We start from the raw sequence: 13,194 nt of genomic DNA on the forward strand, positions 1-13,194 counted from the left end.
TCATGAAATAGTACAGTTTTCAGGATCATAAAACCACAGTTTCATCAGTGTTTTTTTTTTTTTAAGTGGTTGTCCTCCGGTTCTCTCCACATTCTGGAAGCTGTCATCTGAGAAGCTCCTGCAAAGCCTGGGCTAATGATGGTCAGATCCGAGTAGGATGAATTATTTTTTCCATTACATACTTTCCCATTATTCCAGACCGTGTGGGATAGTTGTGTCCATCAGCCAGCAGATGCAGATAGAAAATACTGAGACACTAAACTGGATGCCAAGAGAGAGATGTCTCAGCTTAGTTTTCAGTTCTCTGTCTCCAGCAGATGGATAGACACACTTTTTAGCCTCTGGTTCTATGTGATTTGCTCCTGGTGCAGCTGGTCTGTAGTTGATATTTACGGGTGGCTTGAGTCTGCAGAGTCACACCTGGAGGTCTTCAGATTCCTGTCTGTGGTGCCCTGCAAATTTACTTCTTCCCTTCCTTCACCTTTCCCCTGTTTCCTTTGGAGCGCTCTTTTTCCAGCACAACAACCTTTAAAAAGAAAAAAAAACTGAGAAGGAAAGGCTTACTGGAGAACATGGGATAGAGTATCAGTCCTGAGTCTTCTCATCTGTGGTAAGACTTGTGGAAACTGTGAGCTTGAGGGGAGCAGCTGGCAGTGGTAAGTCAGACTAAAGTGTGATTCAGAACTGCTTGGAGGGCTACAAGTTCTACTTGGTGCAGTGGAGGGATTCTGACTAGCTGCTTGGGACATGTGCTGCACTGGTGACATTTGGGGTGAATTGCAACTTCCTTGGAGACAGTTAAGAAGTTATTGGGTTTGGTGATCAACTTCGATAAGAGTAGACTATCTCCATCGCAGACACTGGAGTATCTGGGTGTTCTATTCGACACAGCACTGGAGAGGGTCTTCTTCATGGACTGCAGGAAGGTGAAGCTGGTTCAATAGATTTGTTGTCTTCTCAGTCGAGAATGGCACAGGGTCTGGGACTAGGCCATATTCTGGGGTCAGTGATGGTGGTGTTGGAAGTGGTTCCATGGGCAAGGGCTCATATTCGGCCATTACAGGAATCTCTTCTCAGCCGCTGGTCTCAGATATCACAGAAGTACAACCTTCATCTTCCATGGATGCTGGTTGTCAGACGGAGTATGCAGTGGTGGTTGACCGTCGGAGCTCCCTTTCTGATAACAAAGTGGTAGGTGGTGACAGGTTGTGGAGCTCATTACAAGTTCCCCCTGGCACAGGGCACCTGGATGGAACAGGAGTCTCGGTGGTCAATAAAATGCTTGGCACTCAGGGCAGTGAGGAATGCCTTATGCAACTGTGTTCCCTTTCTGGCAGGAGCCCCGGTCCAAGTTTTCTCCACGGTGGGTATATCAACAAGCAGGACCTGCATCGTCTAATGGTGAAGGCAGCCTCCCTCCTGAGTTGGGTGGAGAAAAATCTTCTCTGCTTATCGGCTGCTCACATCACAGGGTCCTTGAGTGTAGAGGATGATTTTCTCAGCAGGCACTCCTTAGACCCGGAAGAATGGGAACTATCCAGCCATGGATTTCAGCTGATAGTGGACCAATGGGGTTCTCCACTTCTGGACTTGATGGCAATGAAAAGGAATGCCAAAGTGCCCAAGTTCTTCATCTGTTGGAAAGAACTGGGCTTGACAGAGATTGATGCCCTACTGCAGCCCTGGCCAGAGACACATCTACTGTAGGTCTTCCCTCCTTGGCCCATGGTAGGCTGCATGTTGATAAGGATCATGTTGAACTGGGGTCTAATAATTCTCTTAGCCCCAGTTTGGCCGCAGAGGCCGTGGTGTACTGATATGATTTGTTGAATGGGGGTCTTCTCTGTTTTTCGCAGATACACAACTTACTGAAGCAAGGTTCGGTGCTTATGGAGGATCTGTGCCCCTTTGGTCTTGATTCTTGGTCATTGCTACCTTACTTCAGGCTCAGAAATGCTCTATATCCATGGCATATGCGAGGGTGTGGAGGACGTTCAAGGGCTGGTGTTCTGTGTGCGGACTTTATCCCTTCTCTGCTCAGGTCACGCACATCCTGGTGTTTTTTCAGGCAGGCCTTCAGAAAAGATTGGCATTAGATTCTCTAAGATTCAGGTTACGGCTTTGGCCTGTTTCAGGGGCTGACTACAGAAGACCCGAATATCATTCGATTCTTGCAGGGAGCAAGCTGCTTGTGGACTCCCTTTCGTATACTGTTTCGAGAGTGGAACCTTAATTTAGGCCATGGGGCTATTCAGAAGCCTCCATGTGAGCCACTCTGGAAGACTTCCTTGAAAGATCCATCGTTTCACTGAGACGACGAAGAGGCTCAGTATTCTTCCTTTAAGCTTCTTGATGTGCGTAGAGTCCTCATTAGCTATCTGGAAGTCACAAATGAGTTTCACAAATCAGACAGATTTTGTGTTTTTTGGTAAACAGAGGCTTGGCCTCATGGCTTCCAGGCCCACAATTTCTAGATAGTCTCCTTCAGCCATCACAATAGCATATTTGCTTGTGGGAAAGCAGGCTCTTAAAGCCTTGTGGGCTCATTCTACTAGATGTACAGCGACATCCTGGGCAGAGACTACCTTACTGTCTCCGGCAGATATTTGCAAGGTGGTGATGTGGTCGATACCGCATACCTTTGCCAAGCACTACAAGATGGATGTTGTGGCACACTCGGAAGCCAGTTTTGGTGCTTTGGCCCTCAGGGTGGCAGCACCAGGATCCCACCCACACTAGGGATTGCTTTTGAACATCTCACAGGTTCTGCAATAGTGGGTAGCTATGTAATGGAAGGAGAAATTGTCTTACATAATGATTTTCTTTCCATTAGTCCTTCCCACTATTCCAGAGGCATACCCAAGGTTTCTGAGATGTTTAGTCGGAGCAAAGTGATGGGTCAGATAATGGACTGTCACCTTGCATGGTACTTTCTGCATATCTCTTGCTTTCTACAAGTTGTCCAGAGATGAGAGAGGTCCACACACTCGCTCATCTGGTTAGTGTTAGGTTAGCGAGTTGTATAAGGTGGTTGTGTATGCTCTAGTTTCTCCTTATTGCTTATCTACATAAATACTGAGGAGCTGGACGATTCCAAAAATGATATCTCAGCTCAGTTTTCAGTTCTTTATCGTCCTCTGCTGGTTGATGGTCACAACTATTCCACATGTTCTGGAATAGTGGAAAGGACTAATGGAAAGAAAATTATCTATCAGGTAAGTCCTAATTTCTCCTTCCCTAATTTAGCTGGGAGAGCCCTGTGCTGATCACCTTCAAATCAGTATGCAGCATCAAGATACATTCTGTGTGAGAACATCTTAAATGGCCCAGAAGAAGCTGCTCATTGTCCTTTTATCACCACCAGTGAACAAGACTAGGAATAGGAGTCACAAAGAGCCATCTTGTTTGATTTTTGTTATACTGTGTGATTAGGTTTTCAGCTAGTTTGCGCCAAGTGGGAGTTGCTGCAGAAAATGGTGTACATGTGACTGTAAAGCTTGGCACAGCATGCTGGCTCTGTTAAGCTAAGCATTGCAGGGAATCGTGTAGGTGTATTGCACTAAGAGCTACTTTCAGTCCGCCTTTACCAGTGTGACTGATTTTGACAGTTCAAGTTGGTATTTCGTTCTTGGTGCTCTTTTTATCACATTAATTGAACTGACTTTGTTTTCTGAAAAGTTTCAGGAAAAAAAGAAATCTAAACCTTGGCTCCTTGCAGACGTTTAGGGCTGTTGATTTGATTTAAGTTAAAAACTTAATTTGGTTCTTCATACTACACCTCTATATATTACCTCTACTAATCTGTGAATTGCTGAATCTTTGAGTCGGAGCCACTTAGTGAACCAATGAAGGTTGATTTTTCAACCAGAAGAAAGAGGGACGTGTTTGCAGAGACCATTTGCATCCAAGTACATGTAAACTTTTGTGAATGTGGCTTAATTGTTTATCAGTTATATTATGTTCTAACCTATCATGCTAAAAAGTTCAAAAACTAATATAACCAATAAAGTGGCTTAACTGGACTTCACGTTTGTGGTGGTGGCAGTGGCACAGACATGTAATGTGGAGCCTGTGGACCGTTCTAAATATAAAAGTTTAGGATCGTTTCCACTGTATGTGGGAGAAAACTGAAGCTTCTATATCTTTGGCTGGAAGTTCATCATTTTTTGTCTGAAGAGAGAGAATTTATTTATATGCTGAGGGATTTTTTTTTTGTTTGTTTGCCTTTCATTTGGCTCGGCTTGTTCTACCAGTCCTTAAAGGTTAGAAACAGGTTGTTTATTGTTAATTGTGTAGAAATAACAGCTGCTGCCTGGTGAAGACCTGCAACGCTTTAATGTCTTTAGTATATATCTACATTTGTTACAATGCTGTGCTATGCGGTTACGCAGAAGAAAACGTTTACTTCACCTTCTTTGGTAGAATCAGGTCTGAAGGTTTATTATTCTCGGATGGAACTTTAACTTCTGTGGATCACATGTTCCGTGAAAACATACACAGGAATACTTGCGTCATCCTCTTCCTCCTTCCCCAGCCCTCTTGACGTGTTGCACATGGCACCTCTAGGGATATTGCTTGCAAATGAAAACCATTCATTGCAGTACAGCACTTTCTCAACTCTTTCCTCCTCCTTTTCCTCTCCCAAACCTGGCTCTGTATAGTACTATAGCAAGCCAACCAAGAAATGATCATTTCTAGTCCTACTTTGTTTTTTTTTTTGGGCACTTCATACCCTTGTAAGATGACTGAGCTTAAACACAGTACCTCCATTCTGTCTGCAAAATGTATTTGGTCTGTGTGTGCATGCAGGATACATAAATTTGTCCTGATTAGTTCGCTCCTCTCATGGGAGGCTTACCTGATAACGTACTGTAGTCTGATTTGATACTTTCTGGTCTCTTTGGATTTATATTTGCTTTGTGTTGCAGCCTTGTTAACCTAAAGCTGAAACCTAGGCAAAAAAACAGTTTGTGCTGTGGATAAGATAGTTGACAGCATGTGACTGTGCTCCAACCAGAAACTGTGAAATTAAGACATGTGCAATTAAGGTTTGGGCTGGGTAGGTGGGAGGTTCCTGCAAGTTCTGCTATAGATGTTGTACTGCTTGTTGTCCACAGCATAAACACTCTATGTAATAGTGTCTTTATTGGTGGGAGCAATGTTGTCACTGTTTGCTGTGATGACCGACAGCCTTAGGATTGTGTTATGGCCCAATAAGCAGGAAATACGAATTTGTTGCATTTTTCACACTTGCTGTGATTAGTTCAATGTATTTTTATTTCAGCTTGTGTTTTGAATCAGAGGCATAGACATGGGTTAGGTATGGCCTCTTCACTTTGGAGTCAGACCAATAAGAAGAAAAGTGTAGGCAAAGTCAATATCCACACTGCCTGGTGCCCATCTCTGTTAACTTCAGACCCCCCCCCCCCCCCCCCCCCCAAAAAAAAAAAAAAAAAAATCAACCTGGCTATGCTACTGCTTCAAATCATTTGGGTTACCTTCTCCATTATCAGAACATTACTGATAATCCAGAATAGTTAATGTCTTGATCATGCCATAAAATTTGGAATTTAGAAAACAAAGGAACTCTTAAACTCAACATGAGCTTGATGAGAAAAGAATGATCTCGCCTTTTACTGGATTTATTTCAAATAGCTGACATTTAGGCCCAGATGCACTAAACTTTAACGACCCTTTAACGAAGAATTTTTGAACCGTGGCATGCATTAAAGGCCATTTTCCGACGACAGTAGCAGAAAACGAAAACGGAATGCAGATGAGCAAATTGTGTAGAAACCCTATTGAAACGAGACGCACTGAAGTTTTCCGCTTGCCCTAACGCTGGAAAACTGCTGGAAAGCTAACGACAGGTCTGTACCTGTCGTTAGGGCGGTCCGACTAAAATCTTCTATGTAAAAACCACCCCAAAAAAAGCAAGGGGGGTGAAAACGCGCGTCAGGGGCGTCCTTTATTGACGCCCGAGGTCGCTGCTTCTCCCCACTCCCCCTGCTTCAATTTAAAACTGAAAAAAAAAAGGATCGGGAGGGGGCAAAGGCGCTCATCAGGAGCGTCCTATATGGACGGCCTTGCCCCCCCCCCCCCCTCCCGTCCGAGATCGCCGCTTCTCCCTGTATGAAAAAGAACTCAAAATAAAAATCAAACCTTTTGCAGCACCGGGCCCCCCCTCCCTTCCTGTCTCTCTCTTCTCCTCCTCCCACCACTGCTCCGCCTCCCGCCATCCTCTGCCCCCCCGTGCCCCGCGCCTCTCACCTCTGTGTGAAGGTGCTGCAAGGGCAGAAAGAACAGCTGATGCCTCCAGTCTTCGTGCGGGCCAGTAAGGAGGAGGGGGGACTGGTGGAGGGGGGGAGCAGCGGTGACAAACAGGGGGGCGGGGCACGGGGGCAGAGGATGGCGGGAGGTGGAGCAGTGGTGGGAGAAGGAGAAGAGAGAGACAGGAAGGGAGGGGGCCAGGCGCTGCAAAAGGTTTGATTTTTTTTTTAGTTTTCTTTTCATACAGGGAGAAGCAGGGAGCGGCGGAGACCTCGGGGGGGGAGGGGGGCAAGGCCGTCCATACAGGACGCTCCTGATGAGCGCCTTTGCCCCCTCCCGATCCTTTTTTGATGTTTAAGATTTTATATTGTATGCAGGGGAAAGCGGGGAGCCACGTGTTTGTGTTGTTGTTGGTTTTTTTTTGTTGTTTTGACGTTTGTGGCATGCGCAGAGCAGCCAGCATAACGCTTGGCTGCTCTGCGCATGCTTTAGGGGCCGATTACTGACGGGGATTACACCAATTTAACGTATCTTTAATGCATTGTACTTTACAATACTGTACCGAACATTAAAGACTTGTTTTTTTGGTGCATTCTTTGTTTTTTAAAATTCGTTAAGGACTTTTACGATTTACATTTTTTTACGAAAGGTTGATGCATTTGGGCCTTAGAGGATCAATTTTGTAGTTATCAGGCTTGACACCTGCACTTTCTTCTCTCTCCTAGGCTGGGCCCAAGCCTCCTCCCATCCCTCCCCCCTTCCCAGTCTTGTTTGCCCTTTTATAACTCCTAGCTCTGCAGCTGTGGCCTGCCTCCTGGCACACAGCTGTCCTGCCCTGAATAAGTAGGTTGAAAACTGGAGAGTGCCGAGGAAGTGGCGTCAGCGTCCAAGATGACTGCTTGAGCTGAGTGCTCCACATGTCCTGAGGATAGAACTTAATGTGTCCCTCACTGTGAGCTCTGTCACTGCCAGTCAAAAAGTGCACGCTGGTTGGACTGATTATACCCACACTTCAGTCTTCCCTTTACCTCATAAGGAAGGGATGTGGATTGCGTGATATGTTGGGAAGCCTTCTCAGTTTAACTGACCATTGCAGTGAAGAAAGTAAATTTTTTTTAGCCAAGTAATGCCTGGCTTTTTTGGAAGCTGCCTATACCTCTGAGAGAGAGGTTTATTTTTTGTTGAACAGTAGGAAGAATCCTTGCTATGTGGTAGACTGGCAAAGATTCAGCCCAATACTGATATCCCAGTGTTAGCAGCATGGGCTTGGTCTAAACCCTGTGAAATGACATGTTTTCTAGTAATTTTCAAGTGCCTTTAGATTTAATCCCTCACAACATGACACAGATGTGATGCCCACCCTATGATGCTGCCTCGATTGTTCGCTTGATCTGTGTAGGCTTATTCTTGACAGACTTTTTTTTTAGATTTTTCTTTTTCCTTCTCTCCTCAGATTTGGCATTTAAGAAGACCACTGTATCAGAGGTGAGTAGCAAGAATGGTGTAATTTTGAATTCATTCAAATGAGGTACAGAAAGAAGATTATGGTGATACTATGATGATACAGCACATTAATTCTAACATGGTGGGTGGAGCAGTGTTACTCCTTTTTTTATTGGAGGGAGGGAGATGGTTGGATCATGATCAAAGCACCACCATAACGTACCTCATCCTAAATGTTTAGGTCTTGCATTCTTTTTTCCTGTTATGTGCCATGATTACAGCTGTTTGCTGCTTGACACCCTTTCATTACCATTTATTCAACGCTGAGAGTTGAATGTGATGGCGACAGTCATTCAGAGTTTTGAAAGGAGGGAGTTGAATGGTGGTTAAAGAATATCTTTTTGGTTGTTATTCGTTGGTTTTGGTATCTTCATGGAAAAAAGGAGAGCTTTGATTTACTATCAAAAATGCAGATTGAGAAACCTCTGTAGTTGGGTTAAGTATGTCCGTCTGGCTGGGAGAAGAGAACATTCAAATCAGTAACTTCTATTTCCAGAATCGCTGTCTTGTTTTCCACTAGAATTTTTGTAAGATATAACATTTTTAATTAAATCGACCAAAAAAATTGTAGTGGTGGTCATGAACTTTGGAGACCATATATGCCACTATGCGGTCATCCAAAATCATGTTCTGGAGGAGTAACCCAGTGGTTAGAGCAGTGGACTGAGAACCAGAGAAGCCAGGATTCAAATTTTGCTACGGCCTTGTGATCTTAGGATAGTGATTTAACTTTAACATGGTGGCTGCTACAAAATTTAGATTGTAAGCCCAACAGGGACAGGAAATACTTTCTGTACCTTGTTGCAACTCACCTTGAGCTACAACTGAAAAATAAAAATCATGAAGTATCCTTAACTTTTCTTACTGATCCCCAATTTAAAATATACCTATATCAGAATCTGACAATAAATTTGAGGAATTATGGCATGAACTTTGTGCTGGACTGTCACTTCAGGCCTCTGTTATTGGTTGGAAAATCATGTAAATTTAGGAAAAAAACTTGAAATTAAGTCCTGGAGATGACATTTGTCAAAAAACATGTTTTAGTGATATTGGAATAAATGTACAGTGTTGTGTGAAGTTTGTATATGTAGTAGGATGAATTGTCACTGTGAATTCTGTAGTTGGTTGTTTGGAAACTGGTAAAAATATACCTATTTAACCTTCAAAGGTTCAGTTTTCATCCAGGTTTGCTCTAGCTGCTAGAACTCTGTGCTGTCATTTTGCCAAGTGGAAATATTTTACCTGTTAAATTTATGAAATTCATTGTGCACTTTTAGTATTGGTAATTGCAGACATGTGGCATATTTGCACTGAGTGTTTGATTACCCCTTTTGAATGTCATTTGTTGCATCAGTGTGCTGTGCAGGGCAAGAACCATTTTTTTTCCCTCTTCAGTCCATCCATCTGATCCATTTCAGCAGTCCGTGTTCACCATTCTGATCAGCCCCACTCTGCGAGATCTGACCTGACACCACTCTGTGTTCCTCAGGTCCCATCGCTATCTGGCCAGCCTGGCTCGGGGAAGAAGATTGGTCACCGGGGAGTGGACGCCTCAGGAGAAACCACCTACAAAAAGGTTCCATTCCTTCCCCTGCACCCTCAGCATGCCCCCCCCCCCCCCCCAGCCAGCAGAGCCATGGGCGCTCTTTGGTTTACCAAATTCATTCTGAAAACATGTAGCGTGAAGAAACTTGCCCCTTTCAGGCAATCTTCTTATATACGTATATTAGAGAATGACACAGGGACCCCGATAACCGTGGGGACAGGGACAGACTTTGTTCCCGTGTCATTTTCTACTTTGAAGCTTGTTAACGAACTGGACTGTTATGTTTGAGTGATGCAGATGACGATATTTTGATTTTTTTTTTTGGAAAAACAATCAAACATGGTGGCCACAACTAGCAAATTTGCGTGGAGGATCCTGTACATTCCTGCTACCATCACATCTTCTAAGAATACATCTTCTATTGCAGGAAGGACTGTGGAATGCAGGAGAGCTAGACAGACAAGGTCCTATTTCTCCCCTGCTAGGGCATGCAGAACGGGTTGTATTATGTACCCCTGGAAATTTTAACAGTGGATTAGGATTCCTTGGGGTAGTAGAAGTCAGCTATCATTGGGGTTGGAATGGTAGAGGGTGGTGGTGGTGGAGGTTATTATAGTTGCTTGTTGTTAGGGTTATTATAGTTGCTCATTATTGTTTTCTATCTGTGATTCATAAACAACAGTTGCACAGCATATTCCTTTTTATACTTTAATAAAAAGATTTAAATATAAAATCATAAGTGCTTGAGGCTTCTGCAGATGAGGACAGAGCCCACAGGGATGGGGTGGGGAAGGAGACAGAACTTGCGGGGAAGGAGACAACACAAGTCCACAGGGGTGGGACAGGGATGGAGACAGAACCTGCGGGGATGGGGTGGGGACGGAGACAAGAACCCATGGGGATGGGGTGGGGACATCAGAAACTTTTGTCCCCCGTGTCATTCTCTAACGTATATATATATTGCTCTAGCCTTAGTGGCATCTCTAGGTTCACTTGGTTTCGTTTTCACTGGGAATAGTCCCACTACATTTACTGCCAAAATTAGTACCATTCCAAAATAGTCATGTAACCAATTTTAGATAATTAAGACATTCAACAACATTTTCACCTTCCTTCTTGGAGGATATGTTTAAAGCTGAGAACTAAATTTATTGTTTGTGCTTTCCCCTAGAAATTGTTTAGCTGAGGAAGGGAGCCAGTCACAACTTCATTGGGTTTGCAGTTGCATAAAACAGAACTGTCTGCCTTCAGCATGTTTACTGACTCTTTTTGCCTGTGTGGTTGGTGTCAGTTTGTGTATACTGAGTCAAGTGCTACCTTGTAAGATCTGCCTCTGTTCTGGAAGGTAAGCTTTTAAAATGTTTTCTTTTTTCCTTTTTGACAGACTACATCTTCCACACTGAAAGGGGCCATCCAGTTAGGTATCGGATACACGGTAGGAAATCTGAGCTCCAAGCCAGAGAGAGATGTCCTTATGCAGGATTTCTATGTGGTTGAAAGTATTTTCTTCCCAAGGTATTGATGTGTTTTTGTTTTGTTTTTTTGTCATTTACTTTGGGAAGTACCTGAAATGATGCACAGATAGCAGCAGAAAATGTTACATTCGGCTGTCCACTTTTATCTGCTTACTACAGGTCTTGATCCATGGTCTTTTCCTTCCCTGCCACTGTTCTGACTCCTATAACCTTTGCTGGCAGTCTCTTTTAGCTATCCACCATCCTCTCGGTGAAAAGTATTTTCTCACATTCCTTTTGCATTTGTCTTCCTTTGGCTTCATAATGCACTTCCTCTGTTTCATTTTGTATTTATATCTTGCCTTTGTTGAGGGGACTGAAAATGAGTTTAGCATTATAAAAGTGCAGCATAGGTAGTTTAAAATATACTGCTTAACTTAAACTTTTCATTCTGTAGAAATACTTCCTTCTAGCACTTTATTGGAAACAGATTAGGAATTCTTAATCAGTGGTGCCTTCTCTCCCAAGGGGTTTGGAAAGAGAGCAAACAGGGCGAAGAGAAAGGTCTTGAAATCTGAGATAATTTATTGAAACTTTCTAGACAGAGTGAAAGGCAGTTTATAGGACAATTTTAGTATAACTGTGTCCCAATGTAATTTTAGTGACACATTAGCAGTTAGCACTGTTAGTGGCTAACAGCAAAATATGTTGCTGTCAGTAGTCTCTAGTGGACATGTGGTTTAAGAAGGGGGAGGATGCGATGGTTTCACTGACCTGTTAAAGGGATGTGGGAACCAAAAAAGGTTTAAGAACCCCTGTGCTGGATATTTTGAATATTTTCTATTTCTCTCTCTGTCTCCCCCTCTTCCCAGAGAGTACATGTTTATCTCTCTTGATAGTATCTCCAAATTCATTAATTTTCCATACACCATGACTAGAATGAACCTCAGTCCTCTGCTGGATTCTCTTTGTATGGCTTTTAGTGCCGGCTATGCACCATTTTAGTGGTTCTCCTCTGTATTGCCTCTTCTTTATCCATGTCCTTTTGGAAATGGTAGCGCCAATGTGAGCCTCACCAGAGGCTTGTAGAAGAGCAATATTTCCCTGTTTCTACTAGGGATCTCTCATTATGCACCCAAGTGTATTAGCTTTCTCAACTGTCTTGTCACAATGTAGCAAGCAGTATGGTCATCAGAGCTGAAACCCCCAGGTCTCTTTCCTGGTTGATATTTTTTCATCTCTAAAGAATTATTTGATCTTAGATTTCTGCATCCTAAATGGGACAATATTTCTTTTTGTCTCTAAGCATAGTTGCCTTACTTTTGAACATTTTTATGAGTCGTGAAAAGAATGTCTTATGTGTACACTGCATCTCTGTCCTACCTTATATCACTGTGAAGCCCACCGCACTTTTCTTCATTGTCTTTATGGTATTCAAGGGCTGTCATATCTTGGATTGTCGTGTCTTGAATTTTGAGAGTTGGTAGGGTAAATGCAGTGCAAGAAAGTTAGAAAGCCAGAGTAGGGAAACTATGCATTGTAACCAGCAAATGAACAATCAGCACTGGGATCCCATAGCAGCTGGAAACTCTACCAGCGATGTCAAATGACAGCATTCTTTACTGGAGACATAAGTAGAAGGCGACCACTCCCATACACACAAACTCTAGTTGAACGCAAGTCTTTTATTCTTGTTCAGATTTAAAATCTTTAATCTTATTTGCCCAATCTGGCATGTATTCACTTGCAAGTATTCATATCATTTTTAACAGGCAGATTTTCCCTTCTGCTTCCCAATTTACATATAAAGATGTCTGATCCTAGCCCTTAAGTTTGCAACACCCCACTGACTACTTTTCCATTAACTACCTCCTCTCTGGGTTCTGTTACTCAGCCAGTTTATAATTTCTGTTCCAACTTCCAAGGTGCTACACTGTCTGCCTTGCAAGTGTGCTTCCATTACTTCACCCCTGTGGAGTAGTCCCACCTCTTCTCCACCCCTCTCCTATGTCAAGTGAGAGCTGTTGTGAGCACTCCTGTAACTCCTTCAGTATTTCTGGATTTACCCAATCAGATCCCAGAGCCATGTTTTCTATTGGCCTTTCTAGTACCTCGAATACTCCCCACTCTAAACAGCAATGTGTTCATTCCATACCCCTTCTGCCCTTGCTGCAACACTCCCCTTCTAGTGTGAATACCCAGTAAAGAGATTAGCTTTCTTCTGATCCTACACTTGAACTAAACCCATCCTTCCCTTTAATGCTTGCTGTTCTTGTTCTGGGCTATCTAAAGAAAGTACTATCTTCAAATTGGGCAGTATACTTCATTATTGCATATGTTTGTCTCTGGTTGTGGTTCTTAGCTCTTTCTGTTGCTCCTGCTGAGTTTGCCTATCTTTCTTCTCCTCCTCCTTTGTCT

The 13,194-nt window shown here is 43.3% G+C and overlaps 1 protein-coding gene across 1 annotated transcript in view; it reads left to right on the plus strand.

Moving 5' to 3' along the window:
- The window catches only part of PIP5K1C (phosphatidylinositol-4-phosphate 5-kinase type 1 gamma), a gene marked incomplete at its 5' end in the record, with an annotated part of 125,677 nt that overhangs the window by 43,579 nt on the left and 68,904 nt on the right, over window positions 1-13,194 (plus strand). Inside the window, 3 exons of the mRNA XM_030217986.1 lie at window positions 7,724-7,755; window positions 9,266-9,352; window positions 10,707-10,837. Of these exons, the coding sequence (XP_030073846.1) occupies window positions 7,724-7,755; window positions 9,266-9,352; window positions 10,707-10,837 (250 nt within the window). The remainder of the gene's footprint in view (window positions 1-7,723; window positions 7,756-9,265; window positions 9,353-10,706; window positions 10,838-13,194) is intronic.

This window comes from Microcaecilia unicolor, chromosome 11, assembly GCF_901765095.1.
Source record: "Microcaecilia unicolor chromosome 11, aMicUni1.1, whole genome shotgun sequence".
In the NCBI taxonomy this organism is placed as follows: domain Eukaryota; kingdom Metazoa; phylum Chordata; class Amphibia; order Gymnophiona; family Siphonopidae; genus Microcaecilia; species Microcaecilia unicolor.